Consider the following 22,538-nt stretch of genomic DNA (forward strand, 5'->3'; position numbering starts at 1 on the left):
TGTGAAAAGACATAACCCTGTTAAACAGCTAATAACTTTTTTGCCTAATAAGATACTAAGTTCCGGTCTTCATCAAAGTTGTTCAGCGGAAAATGTTCTTTAAGAAATTTATAAATTGGCACAAAAACCATTAGCAGGCTTGGTTCCACAGAAGAAACAAAAATGATGTTGATTTTTCAGTACAAAATATTCAATTTTCCCATACAAACCTAAAATTTCAAATTTACTCATGTAAACGTTACTTAAAAATACTGCAAAAAATCATGGATGAGTTTTTGACCATAACGAAGCTTTTTAGACCCCAGGATTTGAGAAATTCAAAAATGACCCCAAATCGACTCAGTCTACTGGGCAATCTAGCAACCTTAATGTAGATTGATAAATATGCTAGTTTTAAGCGAGTCAGTTAAGAAAATAAGTACATTAAGTCATGAACCTTCCATACATATGTTTTGAGAGTTTTTTTTTCTATCTGAAATTGTGTCGATTTTAAGAAAAGTAATGGTCATTGTAAAACTTGGTTAAATTCTAAGTGGAAATGCAAAACATGAAATAATTATCTTGATTATAAATAACCCCACGAATCAGCTAATCATACTTGCATGTGCAATTTTAATGTGGATTAAATAGACCAGTTCTTTTATGTTCAGTCCGACACATAAAATAAAATAAAATAGCTTCGCATACATTTTAGGAATAGAAGAATAAGATTTGAACTCCCGCTGTTGATGTGCCTTGGTAAAAAAATCTGTTTTCATGTGTTTATTTTTTACCTTTTCTCTTGCCTTTTATAGGAAAATACCTGGATTTTCACCGGATTTGACCGGTTATGGCCCGGTTTTTGAGTTTGAAATTTAGAAATCCATTGCCCAGGAGATTGGCTTATTTTTGGGTAAAAATGATCGAATTTCCACGGCCGGATACGTTCAAAAATAAACTTAGAAAGCTTAATGTAGGGTATGAAGAGGACTGTAAGTAAAGACCTCTTATGTGTAGTCATTTTATACAATTAAAATTTTAAAATAGAATGTTCGGAAAAATAGCTAAAAATATTTCACTTTTTTATAACATGCGAGAAATTGCTGTAACAACCGGGTTGATCTGTATCATACCCAATATAACTGCAGGCTGAACAACTGTTACAGTATCAACGTTATATTTCAAAGCGCACTACATGGTCGTCTATCACTAAAATTATTGACTTTGGGATCGACTTGTGATGATTTTCTCGATGGGACCGACTTGTGATCATTTTTACGATGGGACAATGGGACTTGAGGTTTTTTTCAATGTTCATCAGAACAAAGTACTCAAATTTTTTTTCTCTCCTTAAACTATCGATAATTTTAAGGTGATTCCACGGATAAACTCAAAAATGATGAAAATGCAAATGGGACGGACTTGCTATGAACGGCAGTATACTCAAACACTTTTTCGCGTAAATTTCTTGGTTGACAGTCCCGGAAGCTATGAAATTGCTGCTTTTCAAGCCACAGGTACAGATGGCTTGCCAAACCAGATATTTCTTCGCGAACTTTGACAGTTTCATGAGCTTGAAAATATCTGCTACCTTTCCCCTTCCTTTTGCCGTATAAAACTCATGTCCCGGAAGCTGCTTGTAGTCGGCTTTGACGAAGGTTTCGTCGTCCATTACCACGCAGTCAAACTTCGTCAGCATCTTCGTGTACAGCCTCCGGGATCGCGCTTTGGTCGTCGTATTCTGTTTATCATCGCGATTTGGAGTCACTACCTTCTTGTAAGTCGATAGTCCGGCTCGTTTTTTGGCTCGATGCACGGTTGTAGACGATACACCCAGCTTATTTGCGGCATCTCGGAGAGAGAGGTTAGGGTTTCGCTTGAAACTACCGGCAACTCTCTTTGTCGTCTCAGCGGCTTCCGGTTTTCGATTTCCCCCCGATCCAGACTTCCAGACTTGATTTGGCAACTTTTAGCGATTTTGCCAGCTTTGCGTGCGAGTAGCTCGGATTTTCGATTTAACACTCTCGAGTAGTTTTCTCTACATGGGGTTTAAAGTCGAATTTCCTTCTCCTCAAGAATGGTTATAAGGTTTCGTTGAGGACCAAATATCCTCTCATATTGTATTCTATACTGACGGTTCATTATCAACCGGCCGTGTAGGTGCAGGAATTTACTGTCACGAGTTGAACATAGAACATGCTCTACCTCTAGGAAAATATTGTACAGTCTTTCAGCTATTATGTATGGAGTGCAAATTGCACTTCAAAAGAAAACTATGTTCAGAACAATGTATTTTCGTTCAGATAGCCAAGCAGCTATCAATTGAAGAACTTGCTGAAGGCATTGGATTAAACCGTCTATGGGTACCCGGACACAAGGGAATTTTTGGAAACGAGTGCCCCGACGAACTCGCTAGAGCTGGATCGGAAAAGGAATTCTGCGGACCAGAGCCGGCTGTCACAATATCGTCATGTTGGTTCAGAAACCAAATTCAAACTTGGTCCTCTAGCCAGCAGAATTGGACACTTGTTGCCAAACAAAATTATTTTTAGAAAAACCATCTCCAATCATATCGAGTTACTTGTTAACTTTAAATAAATCTCATTGCAGCATCCTGATCAGAGCACTCTCCGGTCATTGTGAACTCAACTATCCACATGCACAAAATTCTGCGTGCTGAATCTCCAGTATGTGGTAGTTTTGAATCAGATGTGGAAGATCCCTTCTATCTTTTATGTAACTGCCCCTCATTTGCCAGACTACGTTTTCGTACTCTAGGATCTTACGCTATAAGCGAATCTGAGTTTAAGAAATGAAACTTAAAAAACATGCTATCATTCCCTACCGAATGTAGAAAAGAGCTTTAATGCTAATAATCCCTAGTGGATAGGATTTATGCCATCTTAAATAGATTAAATTTATTTCTTCCTTTTATAGGTTTTTCAGGTTTCTCAGGTAAATGATGTAATCTTGGATAAAAAAAGGCTAGGCACAATTTCCTCGTATGTTTGTCTAACGTGCCGCTATTAAGCCTACCCTGATACCTGACAAAATAAAGTTGTTAAAAACTACCAAAATCAGCACTTTAAATGAAAACAAGATTTTTGATTGCTTTAGCACGTTTGCAGATGTTCTAAATATTATATCATCGATGCAGAAAAACAACCTATCTACAGTTTATTTAACCTATACGAAAAAAGTCTTGATGCAGGTTTTCAAAATCAATTCTAAATAACTAACCCTTATCCGTTCAACATTTTTTTCCGTTACAGTTCTAGGAGTTTCAATTTGATAGTCAAAAAAGCTAAGCTTAGCTAAGCTACAGTTCTAGGAGTTCCAATTTGGCACTTCTGACTAAACCGCTACATTTCACCTGTTTCTCAATGGATTCGAACTAAAACTGTTGTTTTAAAAACCACGGCACGTTATCCAAACAAACGGGACAATTGTGCCTGATAAGTTTAGTAGCTGATCTACATTTCCGAAGAATGAGTTTTCTCAGACATTGAATAACGTAAAAATTAATTATTGTAGCTGAATATTGTCTGAGAATCAATTTGATTATATATTAAGAGTTATGAAGAAGAATGTCAAATTGACACTCTAGATCCCTAAAGTGAGATTTTTTTTTTGTCTGGACTTTCAGTCTAGAGCGGATTAAGGTTAAGCTTTGATTAGTTTGCTGCATTGCTTTAATTGTTCACTAATAAAAAAATCCAATGAAGTTTTCTCTTTCTTTTATACATCGAAGAAGCAAATTTATCTCAAACAAGCTACCTCTATCCTTACAAATTTGTCATACAAGCGGTATAAATTCCTAAAATTTTAATGATAGGTATCTGCTCGTCGAAGAAAGATTACCGTCTGAGTAAGACAGATGCCTACAGCTTGTTGTACTTTGTCCGCCGGCCACCACAAGAATGGTGGACGCACACAGAATACAATTTTCCGGACTAGCCTCTCTAGTTAAGGTGGATATTATTAGAAACTCGGCCCGCTAGTACTTGACTGATATTTCGCCCAAAAAAAATCTCTTCGCGCGCCACATATTACATGCCCACCGTACATGTGTACCTCGTCAAAGTTTTCCCGAGCAAAGAAACGAAAAAAAATCGGGTTCACCAGGTTCCCTCTTATTAGCAAAGAACACACAGAAAGAGAGCTGTTTCATTTTTATACAATGATAAAGCTTGATCTTGACTTGCGAAATGAAAATCCAATTCGACAAGATCACGTAGATCATCTGGTCGTGGGTCGGTTGTGTTGGTCGGGAATTGCTCGTACTTTTCCATTCCGTTAGTTTCTGGAGTTGCATCCTGCTGCCAAACTATTAACGCCCTCGCGTGTTATCTCGCCAAAAAATTTGCCGGTAGTGGGCTGCAGGATCCCAAATGGAAAGCGAAAATAGTCCCCAGCCTTCTTCCAGTGAAGGGGAATCGAAAAACGATACCCGGAAAACGCAGTGCATCGTGATAGGTGAATAGTGATTTCAGTTGAATTAACCGTTCAGGAGCATTGGGCTTTATATTTAGCTTTGCGAGATTGCACCCTCTTAAAGGTCAAAGCTAAAAAGTTGGATGAATCATGTCACATGTGTATTTGAAGTTCTTCTTGAATTGTATGCTATCTAGGTTAAAATTCTGAATACTGAAGACAGTTTGATGTACGTTTGAAAATGTGTCAATACAACTTAATCAAGACTTATCCAAGAGTATAAATTTATTGCAGCCTTTGACGAACTCGTTGAGAAATGAAATAAAGACACCAAAAATGCTGTTCAACTGTGTTGTTTTAGCTGCCCAAACAAAGAGGCGAAATCCACTACTTTGATCGATTGGGCGATGTTGTATGGCACATAACAAGAATTTAGCTATCAATGGAAATTTAAAAAAAAATGGATGAAACTGCGAGCAATATTAAAATTGTTTTTTTTTCTCTACTCAAACGAATTTTGCAAATGTTTGCAAAGTGGAAGAGATGTTTTAATACAGTGAACAATCTAGTTATGTAAAAACTTTTTTTTTCGAATTTGATTAATAGGAAAAACTCTTGAACCGTTTTGAAGGAAGGAGGAGTCTGGCAATACAAAAAATAATTTAATTATATTTATTTACACTTGCTTGTGATTTTTTTATGGGAATCACCGGTAAAAAGAAAGAAAGAGAGTTACCTAATTACCCTGTTTCGCCAAAAATTGCTTGTGTTCCAATTCAATAACTCAAAATTTAATCGTTTTGTGTCATTTTTAAAATAGATTTTCTATGGGAGCCAACCCCACGGGGCCTTCTTGAACCAACTTTTAAGAAAATCCACTGAAAATTGTTGGAATTGTGTCAACTTTCATATTAATTTTGTATGGGAGCTTCTCCTCCCAAAAGTTTGAGGTTTTTCAAGCTGTTATAAAGCATGGATCACTACAAATCTGGACGCATTGAAAAGGGTCTATCTCAGAGCTATGTAAATGAAATAAAAATGTTTAATACACCTTTTCCGCTAAAACTCTCTTGTTTCTTAACCGATTTTTACAAAACTTATATTTTTGGAAAGCTTGTAACACGACTCAAATATAGTTCTCAGACAATATTGAGCTACAAACATCGATTTTAAAGTTATTTGGAGTCTAAGAAAAAAAGTCCGAAAAAACATGCTTCGAAGAAAAGACTGTAAGTCTGTTAATAAGTGCTGGAAGAAAAATTCACTTAGTGCCTGGAAAAGCTGAAGTTAAAAGCTATATGTTGCGCATATGGAAATATTTTTTTAAAAAATTTTATGATCATGGCTACCAAAAGTGTAGAAAAGTGGTGTAAAAACGTACTTTTTAAAGAATCAACCGCCAAAACTGTCCTAGTTACAGTAGAAATTTTTTGAAAAGTGAATTGGAAAGTTGACGAAATTTGTGACATTTTGCATCTTTAGATTTATAAAACACGAAATACAGAATTCTTGACGGTTATTTAAAGGAAGCTATTTTTAGGAAGTTTTATCAATCTGCATTTTCTGATCAATCTGATTTCATTTCAACTAAATTTTGCTTTGCACTGGATTTTGAGTATTTTAACGCAAGATTTGGGCAATAAAACTATATGCACAAGAAAGGCCATTTCATACCGAATCAAGTGATGTAATTATATCGGCGGTGCAATGCTTTAGAAAATTATGATAAATATTTTTCTGAAAGTAAAACTAGAATATTTGCGCTAATGCTTGTTTGTTTTTTTCGTTACCTTTCACTCGTCTTCGTGTGCAAATTGGCTTTGAGATATTGCCACCCACTGCGCCCGTCTGCCAAGCAAGAACTTAAGCTGACTTTGCAAAATTCAGAAGCTACTTGCCCATTTTATTTATCATATTTTTGTTAAGTACCGTATTGACAATGTAATTACATCACTAGAACCGCTATAAAATAGCCTTTCTTGTGCATATAGTTTCAATACCCAAATTTGCGTTAACATACTAAAAATCTAGTGCAAAGCGGAACGTAAGTGGAGGAATAATCTCAGAAAATCAAAATTGATAAACATGTCTAAAAACAGCTACATTTGAATAGCCGTCAAATATTCTGTGTTTCATTTTTTTTGAAAATCTAAAGATGCCAAAATGTCACAAATTACTTCAACTTTCCAATTCACTTTTCAAAAAAAAATTATTGTTACTGGAACGGCTTTGGCGGTTGATTTATTAAAAAAGTTCAGTTTATGACCATTTTTTACATATTTTGTGGCCATGATCTTAAAAAATTTTGAATTTTTTTTCCTACATATGCAACATAAAGCTTTTAACTTCAGCTTTTCCAGGCACTAAGTGAATTTTTCTTCCAGCACTTATTAACAGACTTACAGTATTTTCTCCGATGCATGTTTTTTCGGACTTTTTTTTTTAGACTTCGAATAACTTTCAAATCGATGTTTGTAGCTCAATGTTGTCTGAGAACTATATTTGAGTCACGTTACAAGCTTTCCAAAAATATAAATTTTATAAAAATCGGTTAAGAAATAAGAGAGTTTTAGCGGAAAAGGTGTTAGGGGTCATTTGACCCCCGGCGGTATATATAGGTATACCACATACGTATTTCGAAACCTACAAACTTAAAAAAAAATATTTTTATGAAAAAATACGTGCATTTTGAAAATAAAAATAGTCATGAAGAAAAATTTGCGAAAAAACAGTTTTTAACGGAGTTACAGTCATTTGAAGTTCAAAAAATGTCATTTGACCCCCTCCGGTACAAATAGTGTTAATTCCACTATGACTGTTCTGTAATGACATCAATTTGTTGCTCACTGGGTGTGGAGTTCTGCTGTATGCGGATGACTTAAAAATATTCTTAGTCATAAACAGTCAATCTGACTGCTTCGAGTTGCAACGCTTCTTAGACACAGTCGTGAACTGGTGCGCTAACAATTTACTTGTTTTGAGTGTTGCGAAGTGCTGTATTATCACATTTGGGCACAGGAAAAATCCCTTTGTGTATAATTACAATATTATGGGCGAGCAGTTGCATCGTATTGAGGAGATTAAGGATCTTGGCGTTTTGTTGGACAGTCAAATGACTTTTAAGTGGCATTACTCTGTGGTACTAGAGAAGGCTAACCGAATGTTGGGATTTATCATACGTTTGAGCAAAGAATTCACAGATCCGGTCTGCTTGCGAGCTCTGTATTGCTGTCTGGTGCGATCAATACTGGAATCCGCGAATATGGTATGGTGGCCTTTTGAAGCTGCATGGACAGCGCATTTTGAAGCAATTCAACGTCGTTTCGTGCGTTACGCTCTTCGAGAGCTACTTTGGGAGAATCCTTTAAATTTACCGCCATACGCACAACGTTGTGCCCTGCTGGGACTTCATACGCTGTCGGATCGTCGTTCCATCGGCCAATCGCTGTTCTTGGCAAAAATTCTTCGGAACGAAATTGACTGCTCCTTGCTACTTTCCCACTGTAATATTTATGCGCCAGAACGAACTCTACGAAATAGAAACTGGTTATCTCTGGAGCCGAGAAGTATGCGTTATGGCAGCAACGATCCTTTCCGTTCAGCAATAACATGCTTCTTAAGTTATTATACTATCTTTGACTTTAATGTATCCACTTTAACCTTTCAACGCCGTATTGAACCTGAATTAAGTTTTGTTTTTTTTTGTTTGTTTTGCTAGGATTTTAACACTCTCGTGTTATTCATCCCTTTTCCTCCGTGGCTTGTCAAAATTTTGAATGGTGTTCGTCGTGTGTACTCATTTTAGTTGTTGGATGTACTCATTTTTGATGTTGTATTTTATATTTGGTCCATTAAATTACTTTTTTGAAGAAACAGTATAATTTTCTTCTCTTCGATGGGACAGTTGGATAGGATCTGTCTAAGACTGTTCCCAAGACCGGACTCGATCCTAGCTTGCTGGTAGCAAGGGCAGTTTAGAAGAATATGTTTTATGCTGAGTTGGACCTGGCAGGCAACACACATAGGAGGGTCATCCATGGCCATCAGGTATCCGTGGGTCAACCGGGTGTGACCTATACGAAGCCGTGTCAGTATTCGCCTTTCTCGAAAAGATGCTCGGTCGATCCATGCTTCAGTAGTATTTTTTACTTCTCACCTGAATTAAGTGATCAACTACGAAATTAAGTAAAACTATCATGCTTTGTTCAACTAACATTAAGATGATCATTAAGACACCCCTGTCAGATGATTTTATTTTATATAAATAAATAAATAAAAAATAAATAAATAAATGACGCTTGGTATGAACCTGCCGATCGATAATATGCATCTCACAGAAACGTTTGGTTGATTTGACCATTTTTTACGATTTCGCGAGTTTTGACTTGAGTGTGTTGATTTTCGTCTCCCGGCTTCCATCACGTGTAACTTTTTTTTTGGAACAAAACGAATCGTTATGAAATTTTCAGCACTGATAGAGGAAACATTTCCGAACAAAGTACTGTCAAAAAAATCAAGATCTGACAATTAGACCAAGCACACCCAATGGTTGCTAAACCACGAATCGAGCACATTCAGCAACATATCTATCAACCGATCATCGCACCAGCAGTCGCTAACTTGATTCGAGAAATAGCATTCGAGCAGTAGGTTGTTACAGGATGCGTTTATGTAGCAACCCGGTAGCAACGCAGCCGGTCGTCGCTATCCGAAAAATAAACAAATACAAATACCAATCTGGATGGCAACAATGGGTGCGAAAATCAGTAAGTGATAAAAACGCAACCCATCAAACCATCTAAAATACCGATCGAAATGGCAACGCCCGGTGGGCTTGGTCTTAGGAGCGCTATAGGTCGATTCACGCACTGCCTGGCCTCACTGTTTTTGACATTTCGCGATTCCTGTTTTGATTCCTTATTTTCCAATTCTACACGCTGAGGAAGCAAAGCAAACATTTCGGCCTCATTTAATTCCTATCACACGTTTTTAGCAAAAGTTCTCAGCTCAATTTTGAGATATATAAAATTAAAAAGAAAATTAGATGTTTTAAGTATCAAATAATGAAAAATCAATCATTTTGTTTGTTAATCCTGCTGAAATCCAGCTGGAATAAATGGACTTAAACTTAAAAGTTCAACCACTGACCACTGACTGGACACTCGATTTCGATTTTTTGCGCTGCTCGAAAGTTTACGGAAATGTCGATACCAGTAATGGCGTGTTCGTAAATTGATTTTTTCTACCGAAGTGATTTTTTCTATCGATGCTGGCGTTTGTTAATTAAACAAACTCTATGCAAAAGCATTGGAAGGTGATTTGACATCTACCAAAAAAACGATGCATCACCCAAACAAATCAGTTCACGAACACGCCGTAAAATTTTGACAATAGGAGGCTTCTAGCCAAAAAATGAGAGGATTTTTGTACTATAAGTCTCATGTCAGTGTGATTAGTGGTTTAACTGACGTTGTTTTTATTCCTCGAAAATATCATATCGTACAAATTTATAATAGGTAAATAGTGAAGCCTTTTCTTTCAGAATGTTTTCTGGAGAATTTTCCTATATTATATTCTTCTGTCCCTGAATAGTGTTCTCGTATAAGTATGTGCATTTGTTTTACAGCTTCCGGTCAAAATAACACAAGAAGTTTCCGGACAATCGATTCGGCACATTCGAATTCTTTAGAATTTTCCACATTTGGACATTTGATGGGATTTTTTGTTTCAAGTAGACGCGTTATCCCAGAATATTCAATGCAAAGTGGGTTGGTCCAGAACAAATTTGCTGAAGAAGGGTTTTGCAAACATGTTGAAACATTTTATTAAACAAACCTCCTTTTCGGAATTTTTTACGAATTTTCAACTTTCTGTTCATTTCCAAAGAGATAAACATGAGAAACCAAAATATGCGCTAAATTTAATTCACAAAATGGAACTTGTTTTTTTGCTATCCTCAAACTGAGTTTTGAATGAAATTTCTTGACCGTGCAGCTATACGAAAAAATTCGCCGCACCCCATTTTTCGTTCGTAAAATTTTGTAAACAGGACGTGCGAACTGTCACCACAAAAGGGAGAATACGTCATCGTGAATCGACCCATGGTATAATAAACTGTGCGTCCAGATTTGTCGTGATCCATGCTTTACGAAACATCCTTGGTCCAAAAACGGGTAAAAGATTTCATGTCATTCTGATCACCGGTTTATGATATCACAGAGAAAACGCCTCCATTTTTAATTATACGAATTTGTATGCCCCCCTCTTCCCCTCAGCTACAAAAGTGGTGGAGGTCATCAGGGTGGATTTGATTTAAATCAAACTGATTTAAATCACGATTTAAATCATGATTTAAATCACTAGTCAGAAAGGCTTGATTTAAATCAATGATTTGAATAATACTTTCTACTCAAACTCAGTGAATAAATAACCTTAAAATTCAGTCAATTTAGAATGAATTTTTTTTTCTTGGATCTCGTGGATATTCCGAGTAAAAATCACCTATCAAAAAAGTTTAAAAACATGAATACGTTAACTCTATATAGCAGAGCAAATCCCCGAGTTTAAATGCCGAAGGGTCTGTGAAAACAGCGTAGATCAAATGTGAATTATCTACGCTGTTTTCACATTCCCTTCGGCATTCAAATGGAACTCACCCTTAACACATATAAAAACAACGTTAATTCTGTTTGTTACCCTAGCTCTGTTTCCTACTTGAAGTTCAAATAGGTTTCACATTCACATTTTTTTTAGTACGAAAGAATTTGACATATTTTTCCAAGCGATAGTCAACTCGCTAATCAGAACGGATCCGATCAGAAGGCATGTCTTTTTGTTTCGGGGCGTTGGATGTATACAATGTCGAATCGATGTGAATTTCGTTTGGAAAGTATTGGCTTTCTCCGCCTTTGATGAATGTATAAAATCATGATTCATGAATGTTACACATATTCATATACAGCCTTTATTCTACTGAGTTAAATATCTCAACTGTGTGTCATGCTGGAAGAAACTTCGGATGGTAGATTTTTTTCCTTAAAAAGCAGTTTATTGAAAAAAAAATCTTTATTTAAATAAAAAAATCCGATTTAAATCTAATAAATCTGATTTTATTTAGTTTTAAAATAAAATATTGTTTTTTATCCACCCTAGTGGTCATTCATAACGATAAATCATCTGTTAACTTCAAAACATGGTTATGTACGAAATTTATTCAAAATCGCTAAGAAATTTTTATCTCGTAATACACGTTGATCTGGTATGGGACCTTCCTGTTATAAAAAAAAGGTCACACATTACCAAATTTATGAAACCTCAAACTAGGACGGGGCCCCCCACAAATATAAATTGATTCAGGCTTTGAGGGCATTTAAAATAAATTTCCACGGCTCGATGCTATATTTTCAATCAAATTTTCTTTAGATGGTCCGATAACTTGCCAAAGAAACATAAACAAATTTTCATAAATTCTAAAATATTAGGTGAGAAAACATTCATTGGTGATAAGAATTTAATTTACATTAGAAAGTAAGCTATTATACAAGTGACATATGAGGCCCTTAGAGCCGAAGAGTTATACCTAAGTGCATCAAAGCTGTTTTCGAGAGATTCTATAGAAATCGCATTTTTAGGTTCATGCCTGAAATATTGAACATCGCACAACTTTTGATCCCATCGATAGAACTTTTCAAAAACTTCAGATACGTTAACTTTATATTTCAACAATCTCTCTGCAAAATTTCAACAAAAAGCGTTGCGTAGTTTCTGAGATATTGCAGTTTGGATGCTAAAAGTCCAAAAAGTCCGATTTTAGTAGGATTGCCGCGGCGACATCACTGATGACATTTCATGTTGACCAGATATCTATCAAACATCTTCCAAATGTCGGAACCAAACAAAAGAAAGGGTTGCCGATTGCTGTGGTGTTAGATGAATACTTCATCGTCGCTGGTTGGTAAGGTTGCCAACCACCAGCGCAAAAACTTTGGATTTCAACTGCATTGACAATAATAGTGTGATAGTTTATCTATCTTACGCAGAAAATTTGATCAAAAAATATCTTCAGAATAAAAAGTTATGGAAGTGCAAAGTCAAAGTGACAGTGCGCGCGCTTCCAATTTCTATACAATTATGAACGGTACTGTATTTTGAAACATGAAAAATCGTTATGCATACACTCAAAATTGAACATTTTTGCACTTTTACCCCTTCGGTTCTGAAGCCTTCATATAGGTTAAGCAAACGGTAAAATGGTTAAGTACCGTTTCATCAGTTTTGAAACTGCAATTTGTCCACAATACTAGTTCTTAGTTTTTTTTTTAAATTAAACGGAGCTTGATCAACAGATTTTATAAATCTGATAACAAGTAACGATTTTGTTTAAGAAAACTGATTTAAATTTATGGTATTATTTTAGATTTTGATTTACTATCAGAACAAATTTTTTATTCGTTTTCGGAATTTTACCTGAGATTTTCCAATTCTAAACCACTTGCTTTTTTTTTCTGAAGAATAACTTGAGACTTTAACTCGGAGTTGTATTTTTGTGGTTCACAAGTATATTTCTAAAGGAGAATTTGAATTTTAATTTAGACTTCGACATTTTCAACTGAAACTTTTTTGTGAGGTTAAATATTTAATCGGGATTGATTTTTCGTGTTTCAATAATCGATCTGCAGCTTTTTTTTAGCATTTTATTAGGCAGAAATATAACTTGTTTTTAGAATTAATGATTGCTGAAATGCTACATAAAAATTTGCCCTGGCCCCTCGACGGCTTAATCCGGCCCTGGGTTTTACGAACAGGTTAAATGACGTGGACAACTTAACCCATTCGAAACGGATGCCTTTTCACGACGTTCGAACTCATAGTATTTTACTCTAACATAACTTTTATGTCGTTTTCATCAAAACGAATTATTCTCCATACATTTTGCCTGAACTTTGCGGATTCCATTGACATAATAATTTTATTTTTCCGATCACACAATGAATGATTGGTCTGACAATGGCACAAAAATTCTATTGAACACACAGCGTGCAATCGGTCTCGAGCGTGAGATAACATTTAACACCAAGTCCCGAGATGGGAATCGAACCCATGCCACCAGTGGACGAGCGATTACTGTCTTACCACGCTAAGCGCACAACCACCGGGAACTAATGTCAAAGTACGTGGGCAACTAAATATGGTGATATTTGCACCGCACTTTTATCAATTCTGTCCGAATGTTTAAGTTTTACCGATTTAAACATGAAGATTCTGAGCCAACATTAGTCAGACAAATCTGCAAAATTCACCCTTTTTGCGTTCCAGCAGATTTTAACTAGATTGGGTTCGCTGTATTAAAATATGCAATTGTTTTTTCTCTAAAAACTCCACACTGAAAAAACTTTTCACATGAACGCTACGTGAAAATGTACATAGATTTTTGCCACCATGAAAATCATTTGAAATCTACGTGAATTTCAGGTAGCAAACAGAGCTCGCGCAGCAAATTGAATTCATGTAATTTTCATATGAGTTGCAAGTCAATTCCATTTGAAGCATACAAAGGAGGATTTGCTCTGCTACATGCGATTTACTCAGATTTCGATAAAATATTAACGTATTTTGTTTTCTTTCGCATACTAAAAAGAAAAACAATTTTATTTTCAAAGCAATTTTATTCAGCGGTAAAAAAACACATTACTTTTCATTTACACTTTCACTATTTACAAAAATTTCACTTCACTTTGACTCACGATTTACGACGCCAAAATTGTATTCGGTGCGCCTCCGACCAGCAGCTCAAATTCCCAATCTGTTGAAATGGCAAAAGATTGAAATAACAATCATACAACAACATATTTACTGCTTACGAAAAAAAACTGCTGTTAGATCACCAAAAAAACCTTATATTTGTCAGCTGATAGTCCTTTAGATCTACGCCATATTGAGAACTGTGTTCCTTCACATTAATTTTACGTGAGAGACCCATCCAGAGTTATGTGAACATCACATAGAATACACCAGATTCTTTTATACTTGGCGGACCACAAGATTTTCACGTAAATCGAATGTGTCTTTGTTTTGACAGCATTCAACTATGTGAATTTCAGTGAATCAAGTGAGTTTTTAATAGCTCCTACGTCCTTCACGTAAATCAAGCAAAAATTCACGTAATGAGTGGCTACGGGAAAATCTAGGTGAATTTAACGTTTCTTTTTCGGCTGAGTGTACACCGAAAAAACTTTTCACATGAACGCTACGTGAAAATGTACATGGATTTTTGCCACCATGAAAGTCACCTGGAGTCTACGAGATTTTCAGGTAGCAATCAGAGCTCGCAAGGCAAGCAAAATTCACGTAACTTTCATATGTGTTGTAAGTGAGTTCTATTTGAATGGTATGTGTAAATAACGCAGATAGAATGTGAAAAGGGATTCTTTCTGCTACATGCCTTTCACATAAGTTTTGTAAAATCAGAACTACGTTAACGTAGTTAGTCTTTTCCGAACAAATAAATAAAAATGTTTTGCACACACATTTTATTTTTTGGAATAATTGGTATAACACCAACCACGCACTTATTTATAATCACACTATACACTTCACTTCAGTTTTTTTTATTTTGAAAATATTTCGCCGCGGCAATTCAACTAATGTCCCTTGTTAGCCGTTGCCTGTTCGTCCAAGCTGTCCAATTCCAAATTCTGTTGAAAAGGGAAAAGATGTTAACAAGAATCACACAACAAAATTTTTAGGTACATACTTACGAAAAATCAGTTCCATCATCGTAATTTCTGTAACTGCCTGCACCAACTGTTGGATGGAAGCCATATTGAGAACTGTGTTCTTTCACATAGATTTTACGTGAGTAAGTTATTCAGAGCTACGTGAACATCATATAAAATGCACCAAATCCGTTTGTACTTGGCGGATCACAGTGTCTTTGTGTTGACAGCAAACGGATATGTGAATTTTACGTACGGATCAAGTGAATTTGTATTAACTTCCAAGTGATTCACGTAAGTCAAGCAAAAATTCACGTAATCAGCGCCTACGTGAGTGTAGATTTTTAATACAAAGGGTTAGTTCGTAGTCCATTTAATAAGCCTTTCAAATTTTTGAAAAAAAAACTATATATATGTATAAGCCATAGCACAGTCTTTAAAAAAGATAAATTTAAAATGATTAATTTATGAATTTCCGTTATAAAACGTTTGTATTGCCGCATGAAACTTATAGAATATGATAATTGGTTGTTTCACGCTGGATTTATTTATTTATTTATTTAATCAAAGAAATATGTAGATCCTTTTTGTTTTGTTCACACGATTAATATTTTCCGAACATAACGTGTTCCAGGTGGCGTTGCGATCATCGTACTCTATCTGGCCTTCGGCTATGCTGCCCAGATCCTGTGTAATGCCATCGGTGTGGCTTACCCAGCCTACATCTCGATGAAGGCCATCGAAACCCGCACAAAGGAGGACGACACCAGATGGCTCACCTACTGGGTGATCTACGGCGTTCTGTCGGTGTTCGAGCATTTCTCGTTCTTCCTGGTCCAGATCATTCCCTTCTACTGGCTGCTCAAGGTAAGGCAGATTTTTCGAATGTCTACTTTTCAAGTTTTATTCACCAACAATTTTACTGAACCCTTTTGACACTGTACAGTGCATTTTCTTCGTCTGGTGCATGGTGCCAATTGAAAACAACGGATCGGTCATCATGTACCACAAAGTTATTCTGCCATACTTCAAGAAATACGAAAAATGTAAGTAATAGGTGATTTTTGCATGAAACTCTCCAGATTTCTCGAAACATTCAATATTAAAATTATGTCATCAGAAAAAAAATAACTGACACTTCGGATCTCCGACTAATAAAAAATCTGCAATTGTAATTTGGTTTTTTTTTTACTTTTATTTTAAAGCCGCCGATGATTTGATCGGACAAGCCACCGACAAAATTAAGCAGGTGGCTGGTGATGTGATCTCCAAGAAGCTGTCTTAAGCAATCATGTGCTAGTGATAAAACCAATTCAATCTCTAGTTTAGACATATTTTTCGTCAGTTTTTAAAGAATTTTGTAGAAGATCAATTTCACCCTGTGGGTATAGAAAACCACATTCTTTTCTTCGCGCACTCTTCTAGACTTTCATTTGGTGCAGGCTTTTTATCATGCTTATTTAAAAATTTAAAGTAAAACAATATGACATGATTGCTTGTTATTCATCCAGCACGCAGCTACCTGTAAAAATTTCAATCATGCCTTATCCGCCACAGATTTTAAAAATTTTGAATACAAAGTGTAACAGTTTGCCATATTGATTCGAAAAAAAAGTTTTATCGGGAACATAATCAAACAACGACAATGCAATTAAATCGACATCTGCACTACAACGACAGGTTATGTCAGTCATGTAACGTACATTAAACTGTAGTGAAAAGACAAAAAACATATGATGGTGCATGTGTTTAAAAGACAACGTCTGTATTAAATAAATGGAGAAACTACTCTAGGTGAAATGGAATAAAAAGGAGTTTTCAATTTATTTTGAAAGAAAAGAATTTAAGATAAGGGCTGTCTCGACTCAAATTCCATAACGGGGAAAACGCTGTAGAAAATAAAATAGTTCACCGATCCTTTTCAAATTTTCTGACAATGAAATTTAACGCATTAGTATGCTTGGAGCTTATTTATTTTATTCAAACTAAATACCATATTCGTGATTGTATCACAGCTCCCGGTAAGCCAATTCAAATAGCTGGAAATCAGCAATCCAGATTGCCTTTGATTTAAAAAAAATTGAAAGATTTTAGCGTGAGCTCTTATCTTTAGTCAGATTTTGTTCGACACCTCTAGTATTGGTCGTATGATGTTTATAAGTTTTAAATTCAGTTGGGTTGAGTTTTGATTGTAATCAATCAGTGGTAACTGATGAGCTAACAAATCTATTTACATGAAAAAAATTTGTCCTGATTTTTTTTCTTTATTTTTAAGAGACTTTCAGCCTTTGGCTGGTTCGCCTCTGTATCCTGAATTTGTTTATTATCCTATGGTCTATGGTCTTAAAAAGTTAAATTCTACAGTTTAAAAAAAATGATAAATATCATCACCAGTTTTACTAACATTACTGAAGAAAGTTTAAAATAAGGTTTTATTCATTCAAAAAATTTGTAAATCCTGCAAAACGATTTTTTATTGTTTTTATGGTGATTACTCGTGATCACTAAGTCAGCATGATCAGTAGTTGTTATGAATTATAGTAGGCTTGTAGTGAAAATATATTCTTGGATTGTACGTTTTACTATAAAGCCGTGTTTTATTGAACAATTGAAACTCCGGAAATACCACAGTTTTGATTAAAGTCGTTTTGCCATTTTTTTTGACATTCGCGACTTTATATCAATGTTGGCGGAAAGTTATTGAAAAACTTTTCCGGTTCAGCTGTATTCGATGTTTACTCTTTGGCTCGAACTCGTGAACATCGGCTCAGAAGGCAACTGACTTGCCAATTGAGCTATATCACAAGCCCGCAAAACGATTTTATGTTTGCTTTAAAAAATATCTTAAAATTCAATTTGGTTAAACACTTTTTTTTAAATTGTCAAAATTCCCGTAATTAACAAAATAACAACATAAGTCTAAAATTGGTTTCTTGAAGAATATTTCTTTAAGCATAAATTTTGTAATGACCCGTTTCAACGATATTTTTATTTAAAAAATATTAGTAATAAAGAAATGGAAAATAGTTTTTTTTGTTAAAATACATACACCGTCTTAGCCGATTTAGGCTTTACAGACTGAATAAATGAAAACTACATTCATAAGGTAGGGTTTTTGTATGTCAAGATTTGAGTTTCAATACAAAAGGTTTATTGAATTGCAACTTTAAACTTACAATAAAAAATAAGTTTCAATTCTGAAAGGTCATATAATGTCGTCGAATGAAATGTTTTTGGGCTAAAACGATTTAAGAAAAAAAATCCGCCGGAACGAGCCAAATTTCTGACATTTTTCCACGTCATGTCCACGTGAATTAAATCAAAATCTTAACCCTTCATTTCATGATTTTTCATTTTCCCTTAAAAATCATTTCAAACAGTTGGAAATTATGTGTACATCAAGAAAAAAAATTAAAATAAAATATGATGTTTTACTTTTTTCATACATTAATTGTTGCAAATTTGTTACTTTATGAAACGAAGGGTTAAAATTGCAAAGCTTTCCAGTTTAAGTTGAAACAATTAGTAGCCACTTGAAAGCAAGTGATAAATATGATAATTTAGAAATTTAAAATTATTTTATATCAGGAAATGCTTATACGTTTTTTTTTTCAAAATCAGCCTTTTCAATAACAAAAAGGTAAAGTGTTTTCTTACTGTCAAATTTGATTAAGAATTCGGGGACATCCGGGGAGTTTGTGACCCAGTGTTTTACTTGTTTGTAAATAAAAATGAATTAAAGATTTGAATTTCTTTCTTTCTATGATTTGAAATTCCTAATAGGAATTTCAAAATAATAGAAATTGTTTCTTCCAATTGGAATAAATGGAAAATGCATCATTCGTATCGCATCACTCGGAGAATTCAGTCGCGTTTTCAAGTGTCCCGATCTTCGCGAACTGCTGAAAGTGAGTGTGATCCCGTCCAGTGAATCCGGGTATTTGTGCCGTTCGGACGGTAAAAACGGTGTTTTGTGCCGCGACAATAGTTTCCTGCCAAAGGCTGGTTAATTTGATTGGCCCCAGCTCGCAGAAGGGCCGATCGATCGCCACGAGGTCCGCCGCCATTGTTTGGCGAACCATCATAATCAATCATCATCATCATCCATCATCATCATCATCCATCATCATCATCGAGGCCGAGTCGAGACGAGGAGGCCATCTTCAACCAACGAGGAAGGCCCAACGCTCGTTTGGTTGGGTTCTTCGGTTATCGTCATCCTTGAAGACCAACGGAGAACCACGTGGTTGGAGCAATCTATATACACTGTAAAAAATATAGTTCCAAAAAGTGCTAAAATAATTTGTAAGTTCTTTTTTATTTCTTTTTTCACTTTTTCTTTTTCTATCATATTTCCCTTTATATATATTTCGATAATTTTGTGCTTCGCTTATATTCTCAACACGGAGGGCATTCGTTTTCCCGTTGAAAAATATGAGCGAAGGCGGGGGGTTATACCCTCCAACTGGGGATGATGCGAATATCACCTATGAAGATGAGGAGCATCTGGAGGAATCAGCTGATGCTGGCCCTTCAGATGCAAATCGTTCTCGGATGGATGACAATGTCGGATCATCCCCAGTGGAGAGTAGAGTCACCCGGCTCCGAAAATATGCTGAAGGCTCATCTTCCTCTGGGCCATGGGTGGTTTTCATCCGGCCCAAAAAGAACGGTAAACCTCTGAATGTGGTACAGATCACCAAAGATCTGGCGAGGTGGACCTCGGTAACCAGCGTTACAAAATTACGTGCGAACAAGCTGCGCGTTGTTGTGGCTAACTCGAAAGCTGCAAACGAGATTGTGGCTAGCAATTTTCTAATTCTAGAGTATCACGTTTACATCCCGTCTCGAGACGTAGAGATTGAGGGCGTGATCACAGAAATGAGTCTGGATGCGAAGTACGTTAAATCCAACGGCGTTGGTAAGTTCAAGAGCCTCGATTCGACTTCGGTCGAAATCGTGGATTGCCGTCAACTCAATACTGCCAACGTCGTAAATGGAGTTACAAAGTACTCGCCTTCAGCTTCATTTCGTGTGACCTTCGCGGGTACCGCCCTCCCTCACTACGTCTTGATTGACGGAGTTTTAAGGCTTCCTGTGCGACTCTTCGTGCCTCGACCCATGCATTGTAAAAATTGCATCAAGTTGGGGCACACAGCGTCGCACTGTTGCAATAAGCCACGCTGTCCCCAATGCGGAGAGAATCATGGGGCTGGAGCATGCTCAGCAATAGAGCAGAAATGTGTTTATTGCGGGGGCTCACCCCATGAAATCTCTTCGTGCGAGGCATTCAAGAGTTGCTGGGATAAACAGAAGCGCTCTTTAAAGGAACGATCGAGACGTTCTTATGCCTCTATCTTAAAGAGCGCTTCTCCACTGGCCCAACCTCATTCAAGTAACATCTTTTCTGTGTTGCCAGTTGACAACGAAGAAACAACGGATGAGGAAAACCCTTTTGTTTTCGTTGCGAACTCCCGGAAACGTGCTAAAACAACTCCCAAGACACCCAAAATACCCAAGAAAATCCCTACAATGAGCCCTCCAATCAGTGTCCCTAAAAAGCCGAATGCTGCAGAACAACAAAAACAAAATCCTCCTGGATTCCGTACGATTTTTTCACCACAGAATTGTTGCAATTGAATTTATATTTTTCTTTGATAGTCCCTAAATTGATATGATACGAGCAATTGGCATTATTAACTCAATAAAAACCCATCCCCATGTAGATTTTTGGAAGCGTGCACAAAAATAAAATAAAAACCCCAAAAATAAGTGAAATATACTCCGCGTGTAAAAGGAGTGAGTACATTAAAATCAGCGTGCAGAAACCGAAAAAGAAAACAAAACAAAAACGACCGAAACCGCATTGTCGTTTCCGCAACACACCACACAAGTTCGTGGTGGGAAAAATTGTGTGTGTCGCCCGGGAGAAAACCGCGTGGAAGTGTGCCTCGGGGATCTAAACCAAAGGTACGTTGCACCATCATATTTTTGCGTGCGTGATCTAATAAAGGGCATTATTCCAGCCACTACACGGCGAAAAGCCAGGCCAGACCACGTGCAGCCACTGCGGTCCATTCGAGGACGGAGAAGGCATCAAGCCTAAAAAAGGTAACACCTGCAGCGAGGAACCTAACCCGCATTTGCCTAACCCGACTTTTATCCCCCATAGGGTAGCCCCAGCCGGGAATCCTGATCCGGGAGAAGCCAAGAAAGAACGGCAAAAGGGTCGCACAGGCAGGTAATGTGAATTTGAAACAACGTGGCAAGAAATTAATTTCGGCTTTTCGCAGGCGGCCCTTTTTTCCACATCTGCATTCCCTATCTACCATCACTATCGGGACCTCGGTGGCAAACTCCCAGGGTTGGCTAGCGACATCAGTGCTCCAGGAAAAGAGCAACCGACAAGGAGAAGTTGCACCAGCAGTGTTGTTCCTCTTCGGTGCGCCAGGGCGGTCGGTTTTGAAGAAGAGCATCTTCAGTGGTTCGCGATAGGAGCTCCCGGTGATAAGCAACTGCAGTCGGAAGGAAGACGAGCAGGAGAAGTTCAACCAGCGCTAGCAGATTGTCGCTCCGTGCGAAGAGCGGCAGGAAAAGGGGAAGAAGCAGCTACTACTGGACCCCAGACGGCGCTGCAGGTAGGAGGGCGTCCGAAAACGGAAGCAACAGCACCAGCGGTGCTATTCCATCAGTGCGCCAGGTGGCGCAGAGTGGCTATAAGCAAAACAGCACCAGTTGTGCTATTCAGGTGGCGGCGGAGGTGGCCGAAACCGAAACAACCGCCGTGCGTATCCATCGGTGCGCCAGGAGAAGGAGATTCTAAGGAAGAATCGGCATCTGTTGTGCTTCACTGTCGAAGCGCCGGGCGTCAAGCGGTCAAAAGGAGGGCGCAGTACCACTAGTGCCCACAGGTGGCACTCTCGAGCGAAGATCGGAGGAGCCGCTCGCAGGCAATCTTCAGATCCAGTTCCAGCTGGAAAATTGCCGGCGCACATCAGCAAGTGTTCTGGGCGAACATCAAGCGGAAGGGAAGCAGCTACGCGAAGACACATCCGCATCGTTGCAAGGGCGACGTGTCGTCGAGCAGGCGTGATCAACACGGGGCGAATGCCCACAGGAGGAGATCCCTCCAGGGACGACGATATGAAAAGCGGTAAGTGCACGCAAAGCGGGGAAAAGTGGGAGAGTTGAAAACAAAATGCCACAATATGACCTAAAATTTAGAGAAAATTCATCTTCTAATTTAAGTGGCGTCGACCACAATTAGCCTCCATAACAAATGGCGCCCAACTAAATCGAACCTTATGATTTAGTTAGATAAATTTCAATATCATTAGTAATTGCAATGATATGATAATGATTTTTAAAACAGTTTATTAGTTAAAGGAACTGTTATGCTTATTTTGATTA

At 37.2% G+C, this 22,538-nt stretch overlaps 1 protein-coding gene across 4 annotated transcripts in view; it reads left to right on the forward strand.

Moving 5' to 3' along the window:
- LOC129751525 (receptor expression-enhancing protein 5) overlaps positions 1-16,939 on the forward strand; it is a 30,816-nt gene extending 13,877 nt beyond the window's left edge. For 3 of the 4 annotated variants that reach the window (XM_055747073.1, XM_055747074.1, XM_055747076.1), the window contains 3 exons: positions 15,763-15,995; positions 16,075-16,174; positions 16,334-16,939. In XM_055747073.1, the coding sequence (XP_055603048.1) occupies positions 15,763-15,995; positions 16,075-16,174; positions 16,334-16,413 (413 nt within the window). In that variant the 3' untranslated portion in view covers positions 16,414-16,939. Of the gene's footprint in view, positions 1-4,214; positions 4,456-15,762; positions 15,996-16,074; positions 16,175-16,333 lie in introns of those variants that run through there. The other variant, XM_055747075.1, reaches the window with a different exon arrangement.
- Positions 16,940-22,538: the final 5,599 nt, after the last annotated feature.

The sequence above is a fragment of the Uranotaenia lowii genome, chromosome 3 (genome assembly GCF_029784155.1).
Source record: "Uranotaenia lowii strain MFRU-FL chromosome 3, ASM2978415v1, whole genome shotgun sequence".
NCBI lineage: Eukaryota > Metazoa > Arthropoda > Insecta > Diptera > Culicidae > Uranotaenia > Uranotaenia lowii.